The sequence below is a fragment of the Hippoglossus stenolepis genome, chromosome 16 (assembly GCF_022539355.2).
Source record: "Hippoglossus stenolepis isolate QCI-W04-F060 chromosome 16, HSTE1.2, whole genome shotgun sequence".
Taxonomy (NCBI): Eukaryota; Metazoa; Chordata; class Actinopteri; order Pleuronectiformes; family Pleuronectidae; genus Hippoglossus; species Hippoglossus stenolepis.
In genome coordinates this window covers 21,686,875-21,707,259 of record NC_061498.1, presented here as the reverse complement: position 1 = coordinate 21,707,259, position 20,385 = coordinate 21,686,875, and the positions used below count along the sequence as shown (strand labels likewise).

Sequence of the window (20,385 nt, the reverse complement as noted above, 5' to 3'; positions counted from 1 at the left end):
CCTCCCTCACCTGTCTCTCCTCCCTCTCCTGTCTCTCCTCCCTCACCTGTCTCACCTGTCTCACCTGACTCACCTTCCAGCCGCTCTGAAACACAATGGCGCGGTGCGGAGGCAGCGGGGAGTACGCGGGGACAGTCTGACCTGAGCTCAGCCGCTGTGTGAGGACATGGAGCCGGTGTACCGGGGTCTGGGTCGCTGTGTGTGCTGTTTCTGGCTCGCGGTAGCCTTTGACATATTGGGACTGGCCGTGCTTCTCATCGGGGTGTTTGCCAACGTGTTCTTCTACGACCTGCTCATCTATGCGGGCGCCATCATCATCTTCCTCAGCCTCATCTGGTGGGTCTTCTGGTACTCGGGGAACATCGAGGTCCCCCCGGCGGAGCTGGAGGATGATGTCGGGCTCCTGAAGAAGGACCGGGGCCGTCTAAGCGGCCTCGGCGGGGCGGTGAGGCGCATCTCCAGCCGCGTGTCCGGCGGCATCCGGAGCTCGTTCCGCTCGAGCGGGAGAGAGTCCGATGCCCGTGCGCGCCCCCAGACTGCGGTGGCCCCACGTACGGAGCAGGTGACCATTGCTATGGCAACGAGGAGCCCCCAGGAGAACAGCTCGCGCGCCGCTGTCTCCTCTGTGGGGGGCGGTGACGTAGAGATGCCGAACACCTCTACCGAGACTTCAGCTACATGACCGAGGCCCACAGGTGAGGCCTGCTACACACTGGGGGGCTCAGATACACAGCAGTTAGAACTACAGCAAGTCCATGTGAATAACTCTTTCTTTATTATTATTAGGTTATCCATTTTAAAACTTTAAACGTTAAAATAAGTAAAAATAGGAGAATCAGACAATAGAATCAGGTGTCATCTGTGTGTATTCTGTCACGTGTTGGCAGAAAGGGTCCGGAACTATGCAGTGTCTTCAGTGGTACTGTGATCCTTATTCTTCTCTATTTTTTTAAAAGCAAATGTTTACATTTATCCAACAAAAGTGTCTTACTATGCTAAACACCATAGCATAAATATACATGATCTTATATATCCTATTACAAACAAAATTCCAGAACAGAAGAACGATGTCAATGATCGTGCTCCTTCCTTTATTTTCTTTCAGTTTGATGTGGAACTAAATGTGGAACTAAAGGGACAACCTGCGGTCAGAGCAGTAACAATCTCTTATCACTGGACAATCATTAACCACAGTTCACTGCTCACTGAAAGACGAGCCCTAAGCTTAAACAATAGATGGCCTACCCAGAACCTCCTGAAAACATTTGCGCCCCAGATTGATGTGAAGTTGGCATAGCAATAACTTCCTGCTCACAACGGGTCAACTCAAAGATTAAACTCATCTCCAGTCAAGCTTTAATAGGTTTCATTCAATTTCTTCCCCGCAGAGAATGACTCATCATGAGTTCCTTCCAGCACTGGACGGAGGAGAGGCTGCCCTGCGTTGCATGAAGCTATTGACATTCAACTCTTTTACTGTTGTGTGTTTAATGAAAAATTACTCCTCAGTGATCCCAATATCTAAAAGAATTGCTAGCTGTTGTTGAGTGGAAGAGGACACACTGTAACACACGACTACAGATATGAACTGAAAGTGAATGAATTTAGACAGTAAAAGTCTAGTCACTGATATTTGTAATCATTTTTGGAACAGTTTTGATTAAAGCGTGTGATTGAATTGTCTTATTATGATGTTGTATCCAGTATGTGTTCTCATGTCTGTTTTGTTAACACACTTCCTGATAAAATAAAGCCCAACTCACTAACAATACATCACTGCAGCACGAGTTCAAAACATCCTATTTGTTATTGAATGATAATCCTTGACTGCAGTCTTCTGTTGACTGTGTTATTTTTGATATATTTGAACTGGCCCAACCTAATGGAGACTGGCATGTTTAACTTATTCAACCTTGACTGAACGTTTACTTAGATTCTGCTTCCAACTATGACGACATGTCAAAGAAGTTGTTAGTGTGGCAGAATGTCCTTCAGATAATCTAAAGTGGAGCATAGCTGAGCTTTTTGTTTTTTTTGTCGTCTTGAAACTCTTCTGTTTGTGCAGTGTGTTTCTGTATTTGGTTGTGTTGTGTGTATTTGTAGCATTGATAAAAGTGATAATTTTTTTACTAACTTGCTGTGCTTTGTCTATTTGAGTCTATTTTCTTAAGTTGCACTGCACTGAGCTCTCAGTGCCACCATACCCAAGGTTCAATCCTTTCCACAACGGTTTTTACCTCCACTGAGGAGGTTATGTTTTCCCCCCTTTCTTTTTATTGGTTGATTTGTTTATTTGTAAGCAAGATTTTGGAAAAATAACCAAATGGATTACCATGACACGTGGTGGAAAAATTAAGTATGGGTCAGGGAAGAATCCAATAAAATTTTATGTGGATTTGGATCAGGGGGCGGATTCAGGATTTAAAAAAAATTTCTTATACATTGCGAGATGGGGCTTTTTATCCCTTTTTTTGGACATTTTCACTATTTCCCAGGGAATAATTCATCTATCTTGATTGAAAAAAAATCTGACACATCAAGGGAACTGATATCAATCAAACTATTTTTATATGTATTAAAGTAAAAGTATAGTTCTATATTCACAAATGGGTTTGGATGAGGAACCAGTTCAACTCGTGGATTCAGGTGTATGCTGTGACCCTTTTCAGACACTATCCTAATGATTTTTCTCATGTTAGCTGAGACTTACTGATCCTTGTGGGCAGCAGCCAACATGTTACAAAATAAGAAAATAAGACAAATAAGAACAAGTGTGACCTGGTGACTGTTGGTTTCAGTGAGCAGACTACTGCGGTGGAAAAAAAGGTGCAGTTGGCGACAGGCCTCCTTGTTCCCACCCATGTTGATAACAAGCCTCAGTGTCTAACCTTTGGAACCAGCTGTCTTTATTATACAGCCTTTTCCTCTAACTGCTCCATATACATAGTTCCCACCCACGCTATCACTATCACTCACTTCTATGATCAAGTACACTGCAAAGAGATCTGTTCAACCACCATGTTGAAGGTGGGATTAGCATATTTACTGTGACAATTTATATGATTTGCTCCAGACTCTTAAAGAATAGTTAATTTACTTAAACTAGCCCTCTGAGAGAATAGCACAGAAAATGTGACATCATATCAGTGGCACAAAGAGAAAAGTAAATAGCTGAGATATGGTAATGCACTGAATACCAGGGCAGAAAACTGACGCACAACTCCTGTCTGACTTCCAAAAATAAAAATAATATGGCCTACATACGGAGAAAAAGCTATGTCGTTCTCTCAGTGTCATCAACTTAAAATCTAATTTCAGTAAATGTGATGACTTTTATTTACTCATCCTTGTACAAGACAATGTCAGTATCACACTGCTCCTCATTATGGTCCATTTGTCTCAAAGAAAACAAATAAAGAAAAGTTACCTCTGACCCAAATATTTCCCTGTAAAAATACAATCTTCACTTGCTTTAGATAAACATTTATATTTATTTGATCTTAATTGATATAATTTTAATGTGTTTTAAGTAACGGTAGCTCTTCTTAATGATCATTTCAATAAAAAAAAAGAAGTCAAATTTATATCATAATAGGGGTCAAACCCAAAATATATAATACATTTATAATCATTTTATTGTTTTATTAAACCCCACATACCAAGAAATCTTAAAAAGCTCACAACCATGATACATATGACATCATTGCTAAATTGTTTTCTTGCCATCATGACTGCATAGCCAGTGTTATATATGCCAGTGCTATCAATATCTCTTTTATGCTATAAACTTGACATATGCTAGTTACAGACTTGCATAATACATCATGATAGCATAATAAGCATAATAAGCCACCAAGTGTTAAATGCTTTGATTGGTCTCTATAAGACTAAATGAATGCAGTCCATCAACCATTACCATCCAGTACTATTCGTCTATTTGCAGTCTTACAGGTACGTATTGGTCACAGGGCTCACCTAGAATATTGTTGAGTATAAAAATGATGTGAATCATTACACTATGACCTATGTCACCAGATCATATCCCAAAGAAGACCACGATCAGTGACCTAGCTACTTGAATAGTTTCATACACTGATTAAAATGAAAGGACAACCGAATAGGCTGCCTTCTCCTATCTTGTCCACTACAGTCACGATCTTGGCTTACCTCCGGTTGTATGAAAACAAAATTTGAAAATGTTACCATTTTGCATGACTGACACTCTCAGAGAATAGAGTCAATGAATGTCTCCTCCAACTCTCCTCGTGTATTTTGAAATGTTCTCGTGCAAGATTAGAAAATGTCACTTTGGCGACTTCTAGTGGTAGTGTCAAAAAAGACATCGACACAAAGGTAACCTATAAACTAATTTTACTACCCTGATCTTATCTGTTAACGAGGTCTCTAATTCAGAAAATTCTCTAAATTTGGTTTTATGATATTTTATAATAGCAACTCAATTATTGTCTTCAAAATGCAAAAATCTTAATTTCACATTTCATAAAAGTAGGTTTTATGAAATATGTGCAATAACTCTTCAAACCACAAGGCACTTAGGGCCGGAAGAGAGTAGGTTACATTTTTCAGGGTGAATCCTCACTAAACCTTAATGAACACGCTTGTACACTGTAGAGCCTGTGTAAACAATTTTGATTACATGCTAATGTAACAACAGGTCCTTATTGTGTAACAGGACTGAATATAAAATCCCAAAATATGCCTTAAGCCTTACATTTCTACCGTTTTGTGCCACTTTGCATTAGTTCAGTGTCACTTATACTAGCCGTCTTTTTGATAGTGAATTCCAAAGGATTGTCTTCAGAAGAAGTGCATCTTGGAGGTATATATATATAAAGTTTCAACACTATTCATCTTATCCATGAAGCACTGACATAATGTTAATTTTCAGTTAAATTATATTTTAAAAAGAACTTGGAAACCTCAGAGAGAGCCACATGTGAGGGATCCCTCTCCCAGGACGGACAGAAGTGCAATAGATGCCACGTGTAATGGACAACATCAACGAAATAACAGTATTTACAACATTGATGAGAAGAAACAGTTTTTATCATAATGAAAATGTGTGTCTATGATTAAAGTATTTATACAGAAGAAAATGTCTGATAGAGATGAAGGGAGCAGCAATGACAAATTAACTGAGGAGTTATTCCACAAATTAATTTACAGCTCACATTCTTCATCTTTTAGCTCGTTTTTATCGGTGTACCTAACAGTTGTTTATGTATCCTTTATTTATTCTGTTCTGTTCTATGTAACCACTGGATGCCTACAAGTTCTCCTGGCAGTCTGAAAGCGGACAGGAACCCATAACCCTGTGAGACGGAACCTGGGGGAACATTCTGAATGTGACGCCAGTGTTCCGTATTCACTTCCGTAAACATGCGGTTTACTTCCGCTGGTGAGAAGAGCGCACACATGCTCCAGGATTGTTTACAGCAGGGATTCACTTTCTAAATTCATCTCTATTTACCACAAACACTCAGCTGTCATACTGATTTATGTGATATACGTGAAATTAGTTCAGTCTTTCCTCTTCAGCCCGACCTTTTAGCTAATGTTAGCTTAGCTGCGCTACTTTTCTTGAATGGAGATGGACAGTCTGGACTTTTTCAACAGTCCTCCTGTGAAGACGGTCAGGTTTGGAGGCAGTGTGGCGGACACGTTAAGGAAATACAAAAAGGTGAGTGTTGACGTGCTGTCTCTCGGTGTTTTACACCAGAGCAGCGGAGACTCTAAACTGTTGCTCGTGTTGTGTCGTAATAAGTCCAATGTTTATTTTACCCTAAACAATCACCACACGTCAGGTCTAAACCTAGTAAGTGTTGCTTATTACTATCCAACTCTTGTCTTACCCTTATCAATGCTGCTAAAAACTTTACAAGTATTTGCTCATCACTCCCATCATTCCTGTGTAATCACATGGGGGAGTGATTAAGTTGGAGCCTAGACGCCAAACACTAAAGCTGTTCTACTGCTGCAATAAATGTTGGAACGTGAGTTGTCTGACTGAACTGTGATTTGTGAATATGGGCTATACAAATACAATTTGATTGATTGATTGTCAGCTGTCAGTATCTGAACTCTGGTCTGTCAGGAATATATACAAGTTCATTGTTGCTGTAATTAAAATTAACAACGTCGTCATTGGTCATCTGTCTGTATCTGATTTGATGTTTCTCTTGTTTGAAGGGAGACTCAAGTGATTATGAGCTGCTGAAGCATCAGCTGGCTGATCCTGAGATAAAGGTATAGCTGTGTGTGTGTGTGTGTGTGTGTGTGTGTGTGTGTGTGTGTGTGCTGTCTGTCTGTCTGTCTGTCTGTCTGTCTGTCTGTGTGTCTCAGAGTCATCACAGTTCTCGTAGTTCTGTTCTCAATGAGCTCTCTCCATTCACAGGATGCTCAGATCATCAGCTGGCTGCAAGAATTTCGGAGTTGTGTGACTCAGCTAACCAAGGACCATGAACAGCTCATCTATACTATCCTGGTGAGTGTCCATCATGAGACTTGTACCATCAGCAGCTGATGGCAAAATATGCTGCTTCCAGATTCTTAAATCTATCAATTAGCTGATTTTTCGTGTATGACTGGTCCGATACAGTGAACAACACAAAGACATCACCTGGGCCTAAAGGAAGTTGTGAGGGTCTTCTTAGAGAGCTGAGGATAAATCAAAGCATTAAAATAAGCAACAGATTGATATGATAGTGGTATGTATGTATATGTAAGGCCAGTGTGTGAGAGTCTCTGACTAAATGATTACTGTGGACACTTTAAAATGAGATTACAGGAGGTACATTTTAGAGCTGCAATAGTTGATTAATTGATCAACAGAGAAATAATGGAATTTTTACTTATTTTAATCTGTTACTAGTTCAAAGGGCCTGTACTTTGAAACCAGGTTACAGATTTATCAGGGTAACTTTGTGATGTAGGGAGTAACTTAATCGTTAACCGGTACTACGAAAGTTGTTTCGATTTAACTCGAGGTATATTACCATGGAAACTTAGGCTGCAACTTAAAACTGCTCTGAGCTGTTTTTGTTCGGGTTTAACTCGGTGTTACTCTGTGTAAGCACCATCCTCCTCATACAATCTTAAAACCCAGTCAGCATCGGGATATTAGAGATGATCAGAATCTGCTGATCTCCCCCGATCTTCTATTTGAAACCTGAGGATTCTCATTTGAGGGAGAACTTTTACATGGTAAGACCGCGTGCCTTGGCAGAGGTATGTGCTCTTGGTGTCCATGGTAGGCCACTGCAGAAAAAGCTGCTCCAAAACAAACATCACTGTGCCAAACAGCAGCGTGACACTCTGCAACAAAGCCCAACAGAGATGCTGTGGCATGAGCTCAGAGAGATTTTCACACAACGCATTTTAAGAAAACCTCTGAGCTGAAGCAGCTGTGAAGGAGGAATGATCCAAACCTACTCGTGACATAGACAATGTTAAGATGACATTTTAGGAACAGTTAGTGCAGAAGACCAGGTCATTCCACAGGGTTCGCATGTTTTCTTTGGTATTTTATATAATGAAATTGCATTTTCTACACCGTGATGAGAGAGAGTTTTAATATAACAATTCAGTCTGTTAAGCTAATCACAAAAAATGTTTTAACCCTGGATCATATGCATTCATATGTTGGATGTCCAGGGGATAAATCGTCAGACTAACTATCAGATATGGGATGTTGATTTTGTTTTCTGAGCAGCTTAAATCACAGCTGCTCCGTATTGTACATGAAGGCTACTAAGAGACATTAGCCCAGAGTCCCACAGTGCAACTCACCTCAAACTGTCATTCATCCCAACCTCCATCAGGCACCAAGACTCAGATGTGAATGGACCATGCAGATTTGGTCTTCATTGACAAAAGTTTCCATGCTGAGACTCTTCTCTGTGTGTGTGTGTTTTTAGAGGCTTCCATGGGTGGGCCGGAGCCATGCTGTGGTGGAGGAGTACATGACCTTCCTCAGTAACCTGGTCTCAGCGCAGACTGTCTACCTGTGTTCCTGCCTGAAGATGGTGGTCTCCCATTTCACTCCCAGTATGTTCCCCTGACTGGCGGTCAAATAATCCAATGTTTCACAAATTAAATTCTAAATTCAAACGCTCAGAGTGATGTCAAAGTTGTGAGGTAATGTTTGCTATCTGTTGACTCCTCATTGTCATTATTGTACATTTTCATTTACATTTTTTGAGGGTTATTCTCTAAGGAAGTGTAAGTAACTCTACGATAATCATTCGTACTTGACATTGGTTTTAGTTCATTTGATTCACTATGGTCTTTAAAAGGGTCCTAAAAGGTCTTAAATAAAATGTTTTGCAGCCTGTAGAAACCCCTATATGTTCACAAAGACCATTTCTTTTTAACCGGTCATACTGTGATAATGGTTTGTTGTTGAGTGAGTCGGACATGTCCTGTGGAGGAACTGCCGAGGATTGGCTCGGGACTTTCTCTGCAGTCTGCCTTTCACTCATGCACAATGCAGCAGGAGATAATCCACTCAGACGCGTTCACAACAGCAACAAATCCTCTGCAGGATTCAGGCGAGGTGTTGTGCAGCAGGCAGAGGCAGGAAGTAACTTATTCATTCTGCTGCGGAGATCATGTATTTTTGTTTACAGCACATAGACACTGGCATCAGCTCTCTTGACATCTTTGCTGTTGTCTTTTACATGAATAACTCTGCTTTTTCATGCAGAGATATTTGTTTTCTTTTTGTTTTTCATCTTTGCGTTTGTCGCGTGTTAGAAATGTTATCAACTCGCTCGCGGTAAATCCAGCGGTGGATCTCCTGCTGTGTTCTCACATCGTCTCCTCCACAGGCACTCACTTGGATATTTGTGTTCACGCATACACGTCCTCCAGAGAAACTGTGGAGTATCTCTGGAGTTCAGTGCATGTCTGAAAGCAGCTTTAGTGAGAGAGTGTCTCTCTCTGACTCAATGTGTCAAGGAGGGGTTTAGGGATTCATTGCTCAGCCCTTGGCTTTACAATGAAACTCGATTTTACTCATTTTATGATGAAAATAAACATGTGGTCAGTGTTAATATTGTGGCCACAGATAAATCAATGTGATGACAAACCCTGTGTCATGGGTAAGTTCACACCTGCACTGAGAGCTGTCCACTTATGATCAGATCATCTGAGACTGATTTAATGCGCAGGCCTAACTTTGTTCCACTACAGGTGACTCATGGAGAAATAATGTGTTTGTTTTCAGAGCGATTGACCATCTGTGAAGGGGGAGTGGATATCTCTGATTCAGATGATGAAGATGAGAGTGAGTGTCATCTTTCTCATTTCTATTGCTGTTTTCATGTATTAAGTGGTTGTGTTTAACATTAGAACTATATTGCTGTAATTGTTGTGTTGGTTGCTTGCTGGAGTCTGCGGGGGTTGAGAGGGGAGGACAGTGAGAGTTGCGAGATGTGAATGTTGAGCAGGGCAATGTTAGAGCATAGCTGATCTCCTCACCCCAAGTCTATTAGTTAAATACAAATTATTAATTCCTGCACTGTTCCTTTTATTTTGTAAGACCTCCCCAGAAACTTTGATCGGTGTCACCAGGCATTACAGCTCATCACCAAATACGTTCCAGCGTAAGTCACTTTACGTAGACGTTTCTCTCTTCCTGCTTTGTTTTTTATGTTTTTACTCACCAATAAATCTGATGTTTTCTCCAATAAACCAAATTACTTATTACTTCATCTCTGTAAACACATGCAAAAATGTAATGACGACTTTCAAATGTATTGAATTGTAAATGTTCGCCTTCTGCTTTCAGCACAAGTCGCTTTCTGATGCCCATTGTGCAAGAGAACTTCCCTTTCATACAGAAATCCTCCAGAACCCTGGTGAGAGTTATTGATGCTGTCGATGGAATCAAATGGATCTAATAAATTATTTTGGGCAGTTTTCCTTACTCTAGTTGAGGGTTAAGAACAGAGCATGTCGCACGTTGTTAAGCCCTCGAAGGCAAATTGTAACGTGAATATGGGCTATGTGGTGACCTCAGACACTTAATGAGAGCATCACCAACTTAAACGGTCAAATAATTTTTTTTTGCCAAGGATGGTTTAAGCTTTATGTACAGCCATTAGTTTTATCTCGGCAATAATCTGTACAATAATCCGAAGGTTCAAACAAGCTGTGATAAAACGATGACTCGGTCACTTCACCATCTAAAAATGCATAATTTTCATCTGAAAAACTTGCTTTGTTGTTGCAACCGGATACACATGATATTTATATGAGTACTGTAAGATATTATATGTCAATAACATTGTTTTGTATGCCCTAGCTCCTCTCAACACATTGTACTAAACAGAGTTTGGCTCTGCCAAAACTCTAATGTGCAACCTTGTGTTTGGGTAATGGATATCTTGTTGTTCTTTACAGGAGTGTTATGTCCACAACATCCTGAGAGTGACAGTGTACATACCGTCTATTCGACGAGACGTACTGGAGATGATCTTTGAAAAGATGCTCAAACTGGATGTGAGTGTTTCACCTCTAAATCAAAGTGCTTTATGGAAGAAAGGAGGAAATGTCACACTTTTTATATATATTTTGAAAGTTACAGAGGCTCTGTGGAAGGGGGATGCGGTTTCTCTGGAGGCCTGTCATCTCCTACCTACAGTAATGAAAATATCTGCAAAGGTTGTCTCAGACCTGTAGGTTATTTGTAGCAGAATGAAAGACGGTTGCCGCGGTTGTCGGTGGTACCGGTGTTACATACCGATTGTATCAATTGCCCTCCGACCACACCGTCTGTTTCATTTTGTATAGACATAAATGCTATATACATCAAGGCTGAAGTGGACCCGAATGATCCAGATTTGCAATCAACACCATTGATTAATAACTAAATAAATCTGGAAATAATTCAGTTTATGTCTGAAGAGCGACAGAGATGAGCAGACACACACATTTACACACAAACTGCAGACAGGAGAGAAGCTCTTCCTGCAGATTATCACATACCACGGTGTTCCTTCCTTTTTCCTCATTGGTGCAGAAGAAGCAACGCTCCGCTGATCCAGGAACACATAAATATTATTTCAAGAGGTTGTTATATATATATATATCAGATCTACATGTGAGTGATTAGAATGAATACACTAGCGTGGAGCGTGGCAGACGGATATTTTTAGGGTCTACTGTCTCACTGACGGACAGGTCAAAGTGTCTGAGAGAGACAGAGAGAGCCGTGCAGACTGCAGAGTGCTGTTCACTTTGCAATGAAACAATGACACAAACTTCTTAAAGATCTTCTATGTTCTTTGGGTAATTCAACACTGTGCAGCAGAAGAGTGAGACAGCCTGCAGTGAAATTTTATGTTACAGATCTCATTCAGGTTCAACACTGAACAGAATCTGAGCCAGCGTCTTTCCTTGTTGAATGTCCGGTGCAATCGGGAACACTAGTGTTGTCGAGAGTTTATCACCCGGTGGGAAAATGTTCACACCGTGGGATCCCTAGAATGAAGTGTAATGAGCATGTCTCTATTGGTTTTAATTTGGAATGTTCTTTTTCAGTAGCTAATTGATTTTGCACTTTCTTTGATCAACAAAACAAATCTTGGTAAACCTAGATGATGTCTCCTGTGTGTCTCCTCTGGTCTGTAAAACTGTGTGTGGTTTATTTCAGGTGAATGCATCCCGCTCACACATTGAGGAGGCAGAGGAGAATGCAGTGCAGAGCCAGAAGGCAGAGGAGCCGGCTGAGGAGGGGCTCTTTGACATGGTAACAAACAGCAGGGGTCTGGGTTTTCCTCTGGTACGGATTCGGTGCGAAATGTTTGTCTTAAGTACCAGGGTCGCTGAAACAGCATTAAATACTATTTAGGGTTAGGTTCGTCAAAGAAAAAATAGTTAATGAAAAAAAAAAAGGCATGAAGCATACTTCATTTTGCAGTTTACACCATAGCAAAGTATTAAGTGGATGAACTTGTTTGGCAAGAGCGTGAATGTAAGATAACTTGTTTTACACTCCAGCTCTAGAACACTTGTAACATTGTGAATTCTTCGACTTTTTGAAATATACTGTATATTCTGTATGGCACTGTAGCTGAATTAAAACAATTAAATGGAATAGAGCTGTAGTTGAAATTGCTAAGCACATTTTAAGGTGTAATTGAAGCAGAAGTAGTTAAATAAGTTGAAATGCCAGAGCTGAAAGTCTCAATGTAATGCTGAGTGTAGTTGTATGAAAGAATATGAAAGGAGTGGAAGACAGAGTTAAAGCACAAAAGCAATGTCTCAGTGGTAAAAGGAGCTGAAACTCATCAACAGTGACAGAAGTGTGACAAAAGAAGAAGTGAAAACTTGTTGGTATCAAACTATTTATCTGTGTCTGATAGTAACAGCACTGTGTATAGAAGGGCTGTATGAATGTGTGTGTAAATGGTCAAATGTGATTTGCACTAATAGGAAAATACTGTGCATTTACCATCTGGCGGTCAGGTGACTAAATGATTAAACATAAAACATATTAGCACATGTGCATTGTGTTCAACTAGCTTTACACAGTGAGACAAAATGAATTAAATATGCACTTCTGCCAGAGGAAACTAAATATTAGTATAACACAATTAAATACCGAAAGGGATCTGTACAAATAAAGTTGTGTGTATATGTCTTACTGTTAGTGCTATAATGAACCGTGATATGTTTTTCTGAGTTAGTCCTCATCTTCACTCTCTCCTCCCGCCCTGGCTCTCTCCATCTGTGTGTCTCAGGATGAGGACGTGGCAGCAGATCAGCCCCCCGGCTCCACTGCGATGGCCCATCCAGTGGCCGAGCGGCTGGACACTCTCATGGCTGTGATGATGTCCTACATCAGGGACATCTGCCTTATAAACGGTAGATGGATAACACAGCTTTTACACTGAGGATCACATTTCTCAGACTGACCAGTATCGGGGAGTGGGCTTTAAACAGGTCCTGACAAAGTTAAACCGATCTGAAGATATAACAAGACATTTTGAGTGTGAGAAAATATGCAATGTACTTTGTTTACTTGGATGCATCCTTGTTAAGGGATCGTTTTAAGCTGTTTCATTTGTCATCAGTGGTGTTCAGTGCTTTGTTCTCTCTCTTAGGCTCTCTTCATGTGGAGAGGACGAAGGAGCTGTACAAAGATTTGTTGAATGTGTTTGACAAACTTATTCTGCCAACGCACGCTTCCTGTCACGTCCAGTACACAATCTTTTACCTCTGCAGCTTCAGACTGGTCAGTACTCCCTACACTCACTGTGTAGTGATAGGAAATAGCAATATGTAGCATTTAGCCCTCAGTCTGGTCTTCAGACTGTTCCAATCCCACAAGCTGGCCAAACATCAATTATTGCTGCTGAATAACTGAAATGAGATGTTACCATTCTATAGCAGACACGTCTGCTTTAAAAATGACTACTCCCTTGTTTGCTTGGAGAAAAATCAGTAGTCAAAAGGGGGAAAAGTAATATTATGTATGTAACATCTTCCCAGGCCCTGGCAGAGGCCTTCCTGGACCACCTGTGGAAGATCCTCCAGAGCCCCTCTCAGCCTGCTGTCCTCCGCCAGGCTGCTGCTGGATACCTGGGAAGCTTCCTGGCCCGAGCCAAGTTCGTCCCTGTGCCGTGAGTTATCAAGTTTCTGCTTAAGAAAAGTAAAAGCCAGGAGTTTATTCCTCGTAGTCCTACGCCGTTTTTAGTTGTTAGACATGACCTGCGGAGGAACTCCAGAGGATTGGGTCTGGACTTTCTCTGCAGTTTGCCTTTCACACATGAACAATGCAGCACGAGGTTCACAACAGCAAAAACCTCCTCCACCGGATTCAGGCGAGGGGTGGTGCAGCAGGCAGAGGCAGGACTTTACATATTAATTCCACTTCGGAGATCATGTGTTTTTGTTTACAGCACATCGACACCGGCATCAGCTCTTATCACCACAAACTCTATTGACATCCTCCTTCTTGGCTTCAACGTGTTTCACCGCTTTTTCATCCTGAGATATTTGCTTTCTTTTTATTGGTCTGTCGCTTGTTTAAAGCGTCATTAACCCCTCCACTCACTGGTGGTGAATCCTGCGAAGGATCTCCTACTGTGTTCTCATATCGTCTCCTCCAGACTCTCAATAGACTTTATACGAGGGGGCAGGGGGAAGAACTCTCACTCGGACATTTGCGCTCACACACACACACCTCCTCTGGAGAAACAGCGGAGGATCTCCAGAGTTCAGTGCAAGTCTGAAAACAGCTCTAGTGTCCATCATTATCCAGCTGTTAATCCAGTTAATCTAACCCCTCCCCCAGCACTGTGCGGGCCTGTCTGGACCTGCTGCTCTCCTGGATCCATCGCTACATCGACAGTCAGGACAACAGCGGCAGACAGGCCTGCTGTGACATCAGCCTGCATGGGCCCTTCTACTCAGCCTGCCAGGCCGTCTTCTACACACTCATCTTCAGACACAGAGCAATGCTGGAGGGCAACATGAAGAAAGGTACATTACACACCTAATGCCCAAAGTGGAGAACATGGCAGCAAATACACAGCAAATATATTTTATTTGACAAGTATGGTAATAATAGGTGTGTGTGTGTGTGTGTGTGTGTGTGTGTGTGTGTGTGTGTGTGTGTGTGTGTGTGTGTGTGTGTGTGTGTGTGTGTGTGTGTGTGTGTGTGTGTGTGTGTGTGTGTGTGTGTGTGTGTGTGTGTGTGTGTGTGTCAGGTCTGGAGTACCTGCAGAGTTTGAACCTGGAGCGGGTGGTGATGTGTCAGCTGAACCCTCTAAAGGTCTGCCTTCCTTCAGTCAGCAACATGTTTGCTGCTATCACCAGGTACACACAAACGCACGCACACCGGAAAAAAACAACTGAAACCATGATAAATGTTTAGAAGTGAAATGTCTCTTTGGTGGAGCTGCTAACAACTCAGTCATCTGAAATGTGACAAGGGGCTTAAACTAGACCCAAGTCCAAAAGGTTAGAAAATGCTAGTGTAACCAAACTCCCTCCAATGTGTTGTATTTTATATTCTTATTATGTTTTCGTTTTTTACATAAAAGTGAAACATTGCTGTCAAATGGGCATCCCACATGAATTCTAATGCAAACAAAGGCCAACGTGTTAAACACTTTTAAAACTGGTTAATCAAAAATAAATCAAAGTGTAAAGTAATCGACTCTGTGCTTTTGTTGCAGGAAGTACCAAGTGGTGTTCTGCTACACCATCATAGAAAGGAACAACCGCCACATGCTGCCGGTGGTCCGCAGCTCTGCAGGAGGAGACTGTGTGACCACCAACACCAACCCTCTGGACAGCTTCTTCCCCTTCGACCCTTACCTGCTCAAGAGGTACATCCACCCATTATTCTCTGAGATCAAATGGTTTGGGGGCAAATACACTGAACGTCCAACTTTTCTCTTGACACTCTATCATTACTGTCACGACCACTTCTCAAATCATATATCTACAGTGTCCTGTTGCAAAGGAAGTGTTGGAATGACAGTGTCCAATACAAACAGAGTAACCTGCTAATCAGGAGTTTGCACGTGTATACAGGTCCAGTCAGCTGATTGAGCCACTCTACCAGGTCTGGGAGGAACCGGCAGACATGGAGCTGCTTCCTGGCAAAACGGCACAACAGGTGAGGTGCCAGAAAGTTCATCATGTTCAGTAAATACTGCAGGACCTCCCTGGACTGCCTCATGAACTGGGGAACTTGGGAGAGGCAGATGTGGAAAGAAATTTGCCCTACAACTAATGATTATTTAAGTTATTGTGAAACTGGTGTAGTGTAACTCTTGGTCTCAGTGGTCAGATGAAATCAAATTCAAACTGGAAATGTTTCTTTGATTGTGAAGAAATGAGAAAGTGTTATGTGAACATTTGTCATCTGGTCTGTTGGATTTGGACTTTATGTTCCTCCCAGTCACTTAAACCTCACCTGGACCTGGCTGTTCATTCTGTGTCTGTCAGGGCTCCGGGGAGGACGAGGATGACTTCCTGTGCGGGGAGACACCGCAGGCCGATGGCATTGTGGGGATGACTCCCAGCTCCTACGACTCAAACCTCCGCAGCCCGAGCAGCGTGGGCTCACCCCCCTTCTCCTTCCAGAAACCATTCTAGGTCCTCATCATGGTCCAGGACGTTCTAATGGACCAATACGGTTTTCTCTCTGCTCTGTGAATCCAAATTTTCACTCAGATCATTTGGGGTCGGACGTTTTCTTGACTCCACAGACTGTACGTGATGTTATATTGAATTCAAAAAGAGTCAAACACACAGTGAAGAACACATGAGCCAGTCCCAGTTGAAGAGATGTGACTGAACTCTGTTTACACAAGAATACTCCTCCTAGTTAATAGAGTCTCACTTTAAAGGATTTATGCAACAGTCTGACCCAAACCTTCCTGACTTTTCTTCCACATGATTTATATAAGTAAAACGCCATGTTGGCACATGCATAATTACTGTGCTAGGAGAGTTCCTGATGATCAGATTATATTTTTCTTAATATATTTTTGAAGTTTTACTGTAGCCTGGTGCAGAAGACACAACATGACTGTAAAAAGGTCTGCAATGGAACGCACCCTCGGCCCATCACGTGAACACTTGTCAGTTCAGCCCACAGTAAGCTGCACCAACGCTGACACATTATTTTCACAGAATGCATCTGTGGCCTCAGCATCTTGGAGATGAAGAGAAATAACCAATAAGAGCGAGCAGGTGGAGCTGCTCGGCACCGACTGGAGGGTGGAGATGGAGCTGATGGTGAGGATACTGTCACATTCTGTCTAAACTACCAGCACTCACATGGCCGTAGTGTTTGTACTGTGAGGTGTGAGCAGTCTGAGTGAGACACATCTTCTTCTGCTGAAGCTTTGGTTCAACTTATCAGTGGCAGCAGTGGTTTTAGTCTAAGAAGGGACGTCTCTCTGCTGTCAACTGCGTCCTCAGTGTACATACAAGCATGTAAATATTGTTTTAGGACAGACTTGAATAAATTGGATCATGAATTAGAAATTGTTCTTTGATTCTTTGTAAGAATTGTTTTTTAGTTTAGTCTTCTTGTATTGTTTGTTTATTCAGTTTCAGTTGGGCGTTCCTCCATTTGTGTGTGTGTGTTGTTTTTAAGGGGCTACCTGTGGTTAGCTCTGTCCAGCTGAACATCATGAACATGAACATCTCACTGGGTGGTGACGTTCTCAGCTTTGACTGAAAGCTAAAATGAGTCACATTCAGGAAGTGAGGAGGGCTGGGGCTTGCTGGTTAGCATGCTAACTTCAGTAGAATGGTAAATGGTCCTGATATATAAGTAAAGAAGTGAAAGAGAAATAGGGAATGACGTTTTTGTTTGTTTATTTTATTATATTATTTCTATGCACAAAAATAAATTCTGGTTTCTTGACTCAACCACAACCTTCCTTTGGGCTTTTGTAAATGTTTTTGTGCCTCAGCCGCCCAATGGTGATGTTTCACCTGTTTCATTTGAATATTGAGATCATTCTCTTTGTACATATCCAGAGCTCAGTTGTGTAGTTTGTGCACCGTCATGGATCAGGTTTGTAGTGCTTGTATTGTGAACAGCACAGTGACTCTTTTGGATTCTGTGGGAAAGTGACTGTGACACACACACACACACACACTTTAATCATGATCTGTCAGTGGTGGAAATAAAATGTGCAAGTAAACAGGACATCAGGTGCAGTTGTCAGTTATTGCTTTAATATAAAATAGTAACAGAACGTATATGAGGCCACACCAAAGATGCAAACTGATTCCACTACAAGACATGTCAGAACGTTCAAAAGCATTTGCAGCCGTCTGTATAAATAAACTCAATATTCCACATGTAGCCTATGACTGACAGTGTGACTACTAAACACAAGTTTACACATCTGGAGCTACGGCGACGTACAGCCACTCCTGGATGAACCATGCAGTGATATGAAGCTGCAGACGACACACTGCTCAAGTCCAGTCTCTTTTAGAAACCTCATTATTTGCCTTTCATCCATGAGTAAGGGCACAAGGAGAGTTATTACAGAAAAGGATTTGGGCCATGTAAAAAAAACATTTTTTGAAAATGAATTCCAGGTTTATGAGTTTAAAGTCAAAATTTATGTTTTATTCTTTTTCCAAAAAACACTTCACATGGCCCTGGTTCTCTTCTGTAAGTTAGCAAGATGGAAAAAGGTACACTGTAGTGTTATTTAAAGACTTCCTCTGTGGCAGAGCAAACAAGTGACGGTGTGTGAGGGAGGCAGATGGCAGCGAGGAAGACCAGCTCAGGATTGTCCTGTCCAAGCAAACACGTCATCCTCCACATGCAGTTCATGGAGTCAATCTATGTGTGTGGTTAGAAAAGAGGTCAGGGAGGAGTATTAACAAGGTCTACAGCTGTGGGTGTATCTCTGTGTGTGTATCTGTGTGTGTATCTGTGTGTGTGTGTGTGTGTTGGACTCGGTCATGCAGCCCCTCCAACACCACCTGCTGTTTGACTAACACAAAAGAGAATTCCAGCAGATGTTTTTATTTGGCAGAGCACTTCTCATAGAAACTTCTGTACATGTGATTGGTTGAAGGAAGAGAGTCCTCGGGTCACGGCTGAGTTCAACACGCTCTCCGCTGCTGAACCCTCCGGAAAGACTGTCGAATATTTCAAAGGAAGACACTAATTTGACGTGTGCGAGCAAGCTTTGGCATTAAAACATTGGCTGTGCTGTGTTCAACCTGTCAGCGTGAACTGAGGATTAGAATTGATTGAAGTGATGAAGTTGTACTCGTGTCTGGCTGTTGATGTGGTGTGGTCTGTGTGGGTTCTCCCCCCACTGTCCTCTGTGGCTCTTGGTCCCTCACACATGATGCGGGCTGATGTCTGGCACCGGCGCCGCTTCTGACACGCGGTCCGATGCTGCAGGTTCATCACAGATGGAAAGAAAAATACTTTGAGAATAAAAGAGCAGCCATCAATTTTTATCAACATTTTGCATTTACTTCTTTAAGGCCTCTGTTCTGCTTCTTTGATAACATGTACAATGCATTCACAAAGAATTCAGACCCCTTCACTTTTTCACATTCATGTGGCAGCATTATGCTAAAATAACAAAAAAATCCCCCTCATCAAACAATACCCAGGCCCCTGTACAAACTCTAGTAAATTTTGAGCAACTGAAAATATCTCATTGACATAAGTATTCAATCACTTTGCTTTGAGGAGTTCAGCTCGGGTTCCTTCCATTTCTCAAGATCACCTTTGAGATGTTTCTGCACCTTGACTCTAAACGTCTGGACCATATGTATATGCCTCTCCGTGACTGTGTGGACGTATATAAACTATTTATGCACATTTACAAATATACAAAATATACATTTGTTTTTGTTAGACCTGTTCATTATTTTAATAAAGATCCATTTGTTCTTGACCTTTTTTTGTGCTGTTCTGATTTATTTGTTATTTCATTGCGTAACCTTTGTTTCATCTATCTTGCTTTTATCCCCTTATTAATTTGTTTTGAAAAGTTTTATATTCTTCCCATTATCATTAATATTAATAATGGTAGTAGTCATAGTATTATTGTGACTGCTGGGATTTAATGCAAATGGGGCAGCTGCCGCTCACTGAGCCCCAAACTGCCCCTGATGGCTGTGCAGTGTTTGAACAGGATGTGTGAGTGAGTTCTACATATTGCAAGTTCTGTATGAATGTGTGTGAATGGACCAGTTTGAGTAGTAGCTATATAAACAGTCTATTTACCATGTCCTAAGTTGAAGCTTGTTTGTCTGACTTTCATTTCAAAACCCAAATATATTCACTTTCTTTTCTCAGAAAACAAAGCAGATATTTGAATGAAACCAATGAAATGCTTTTGATTGGAAAATGAATGAATCCCCCATCAAACTTGTCAGCTCTAGTGTGGTGCACAGTTGAGGACTAAGGTCCTGATCTTATTCCAGTCTGCTCTCTGTACCTTCGCCATCAGCAGTGACTCCTTCCACCAGCTCTTTGGCCTCCACAGCCAGCTGGAAGGCGGGATCAGGAAGTGGTGACGGTGTGTCGGGGCTGTCAGTGGCTGGAGACGACCTGTTGCTCCTGATACACACACACACACACACATTTACAGTCTGTGTTCATTAACATGCTTTTACCTGAAAACATAAATGTGAGGGGACTAATAAAGTGATGATGAGGGTCTCTTACCCGACTTCTCCTCCAAACAGACTAGGTGTTGTCAGCACTTTGTGGACGTTCTAAAGAAAGAGATCATATAAACATTCATGTGAGGTTCTGTGATAAAGTTATTTGATCGATAAGATGTTGAAATATAATTATTAATATTAATATATGTAGTGGGAATTTAAAGGAATTAAATT

The 20,385-nt window shown here is 41.6% G+C and overlaps 3 protein-coding genes across 6 annotated transcripts in view; 2 read left to right on the top strand and 1 right to left on the bottom strand.

Moving 5' to 3' along the window:
• Window positions 1-2,133, top strand: si:dkeyp-72e1.6 (transmembrane protein 238-like). Its single transcript, XM_035181109.2, has 2 exons — window positions 1-695; window positions 1,389-2,133. Exon 1 carries the CDS (start codon window positions 167-169, stop codon window positions 680-682), a length of 516 nt encoding a protein of 171 aa, XP_035037000.1. The 5' UTR covers window positions 1-166; the 3' UTR covers window positions 683-695; window positions 1,389-2,133.
• Window positions 2,134-5,358: 3,225 nt separating this feature from the next.
• Window positions 5,359-17,707, top strand: rrn3 (RRN3 homolog, RNA polymerase I transcription factor). Its single transcript, XM_035180983.2, has 17 exons — window positions 5,359-5,701; window positions 6,211-6,267; window positions 6,416-6,505; window positions 7,938-8,067; window positions 9,248-9,307; window positions 9,563-9,626; window positions 9,812-9,881; window positions 10,426-10,524; window positions 11,678-11,773; window positions 12,768-12,891; window positions 13,131-13,261; window positions 13,519-13,649; window positions 14,324-14,511; window positions 14,739-14,847; window positions 15,210-15,362; window positions 15,571-15,655; window positions 15,988-17,707. Exons 1-17 carry the CDS (start codon window positions 5,606-5,608, stop codon window positions 16,135-16,137), a joined length of 1,833 nt encoding a protein of 610 aa, XP_035036874.1. The 5' UTR covers window positions 5,359-5,605; the 3' UTR covers window positions 16,138-17,707.
• Window positions 17,708-18,833: 1,126 nt separating this feature from the next.
• The window catches only part of si:dkeyp-72e1.9 (syntaxin-binding protein 4), a 73,162-nt gene continuing 71,610 nt past the window's right edge, over window positions 18,834-20,385 (bottom strand). For all 4 annotated transcript variants that reach the window (XM_035180979.2, XM_035180978.2, XM_035180982.2 and 1 more), the window contains exons 19-21: window positions 20,213-20,262; window positions 19,983-20,104; window positions 18,834-18,925 (exon numbers count right to left, since the gene is read on the bottom strand). In XM_035180979.2, coding sequence (XP_035036870.1) covers window positions 18,867-18,925; window positions 19,983-20,104; window positions 20,213-20,262 — 231 coding nt within the window. In that variant the 3' untranslated portion in view covers window positions 18,834-18,866. The remainder of the gene's footprint in view (window positions 18,926-19,982; window positions 20,105-20,212; window positions 20,263-20,385) is intronic.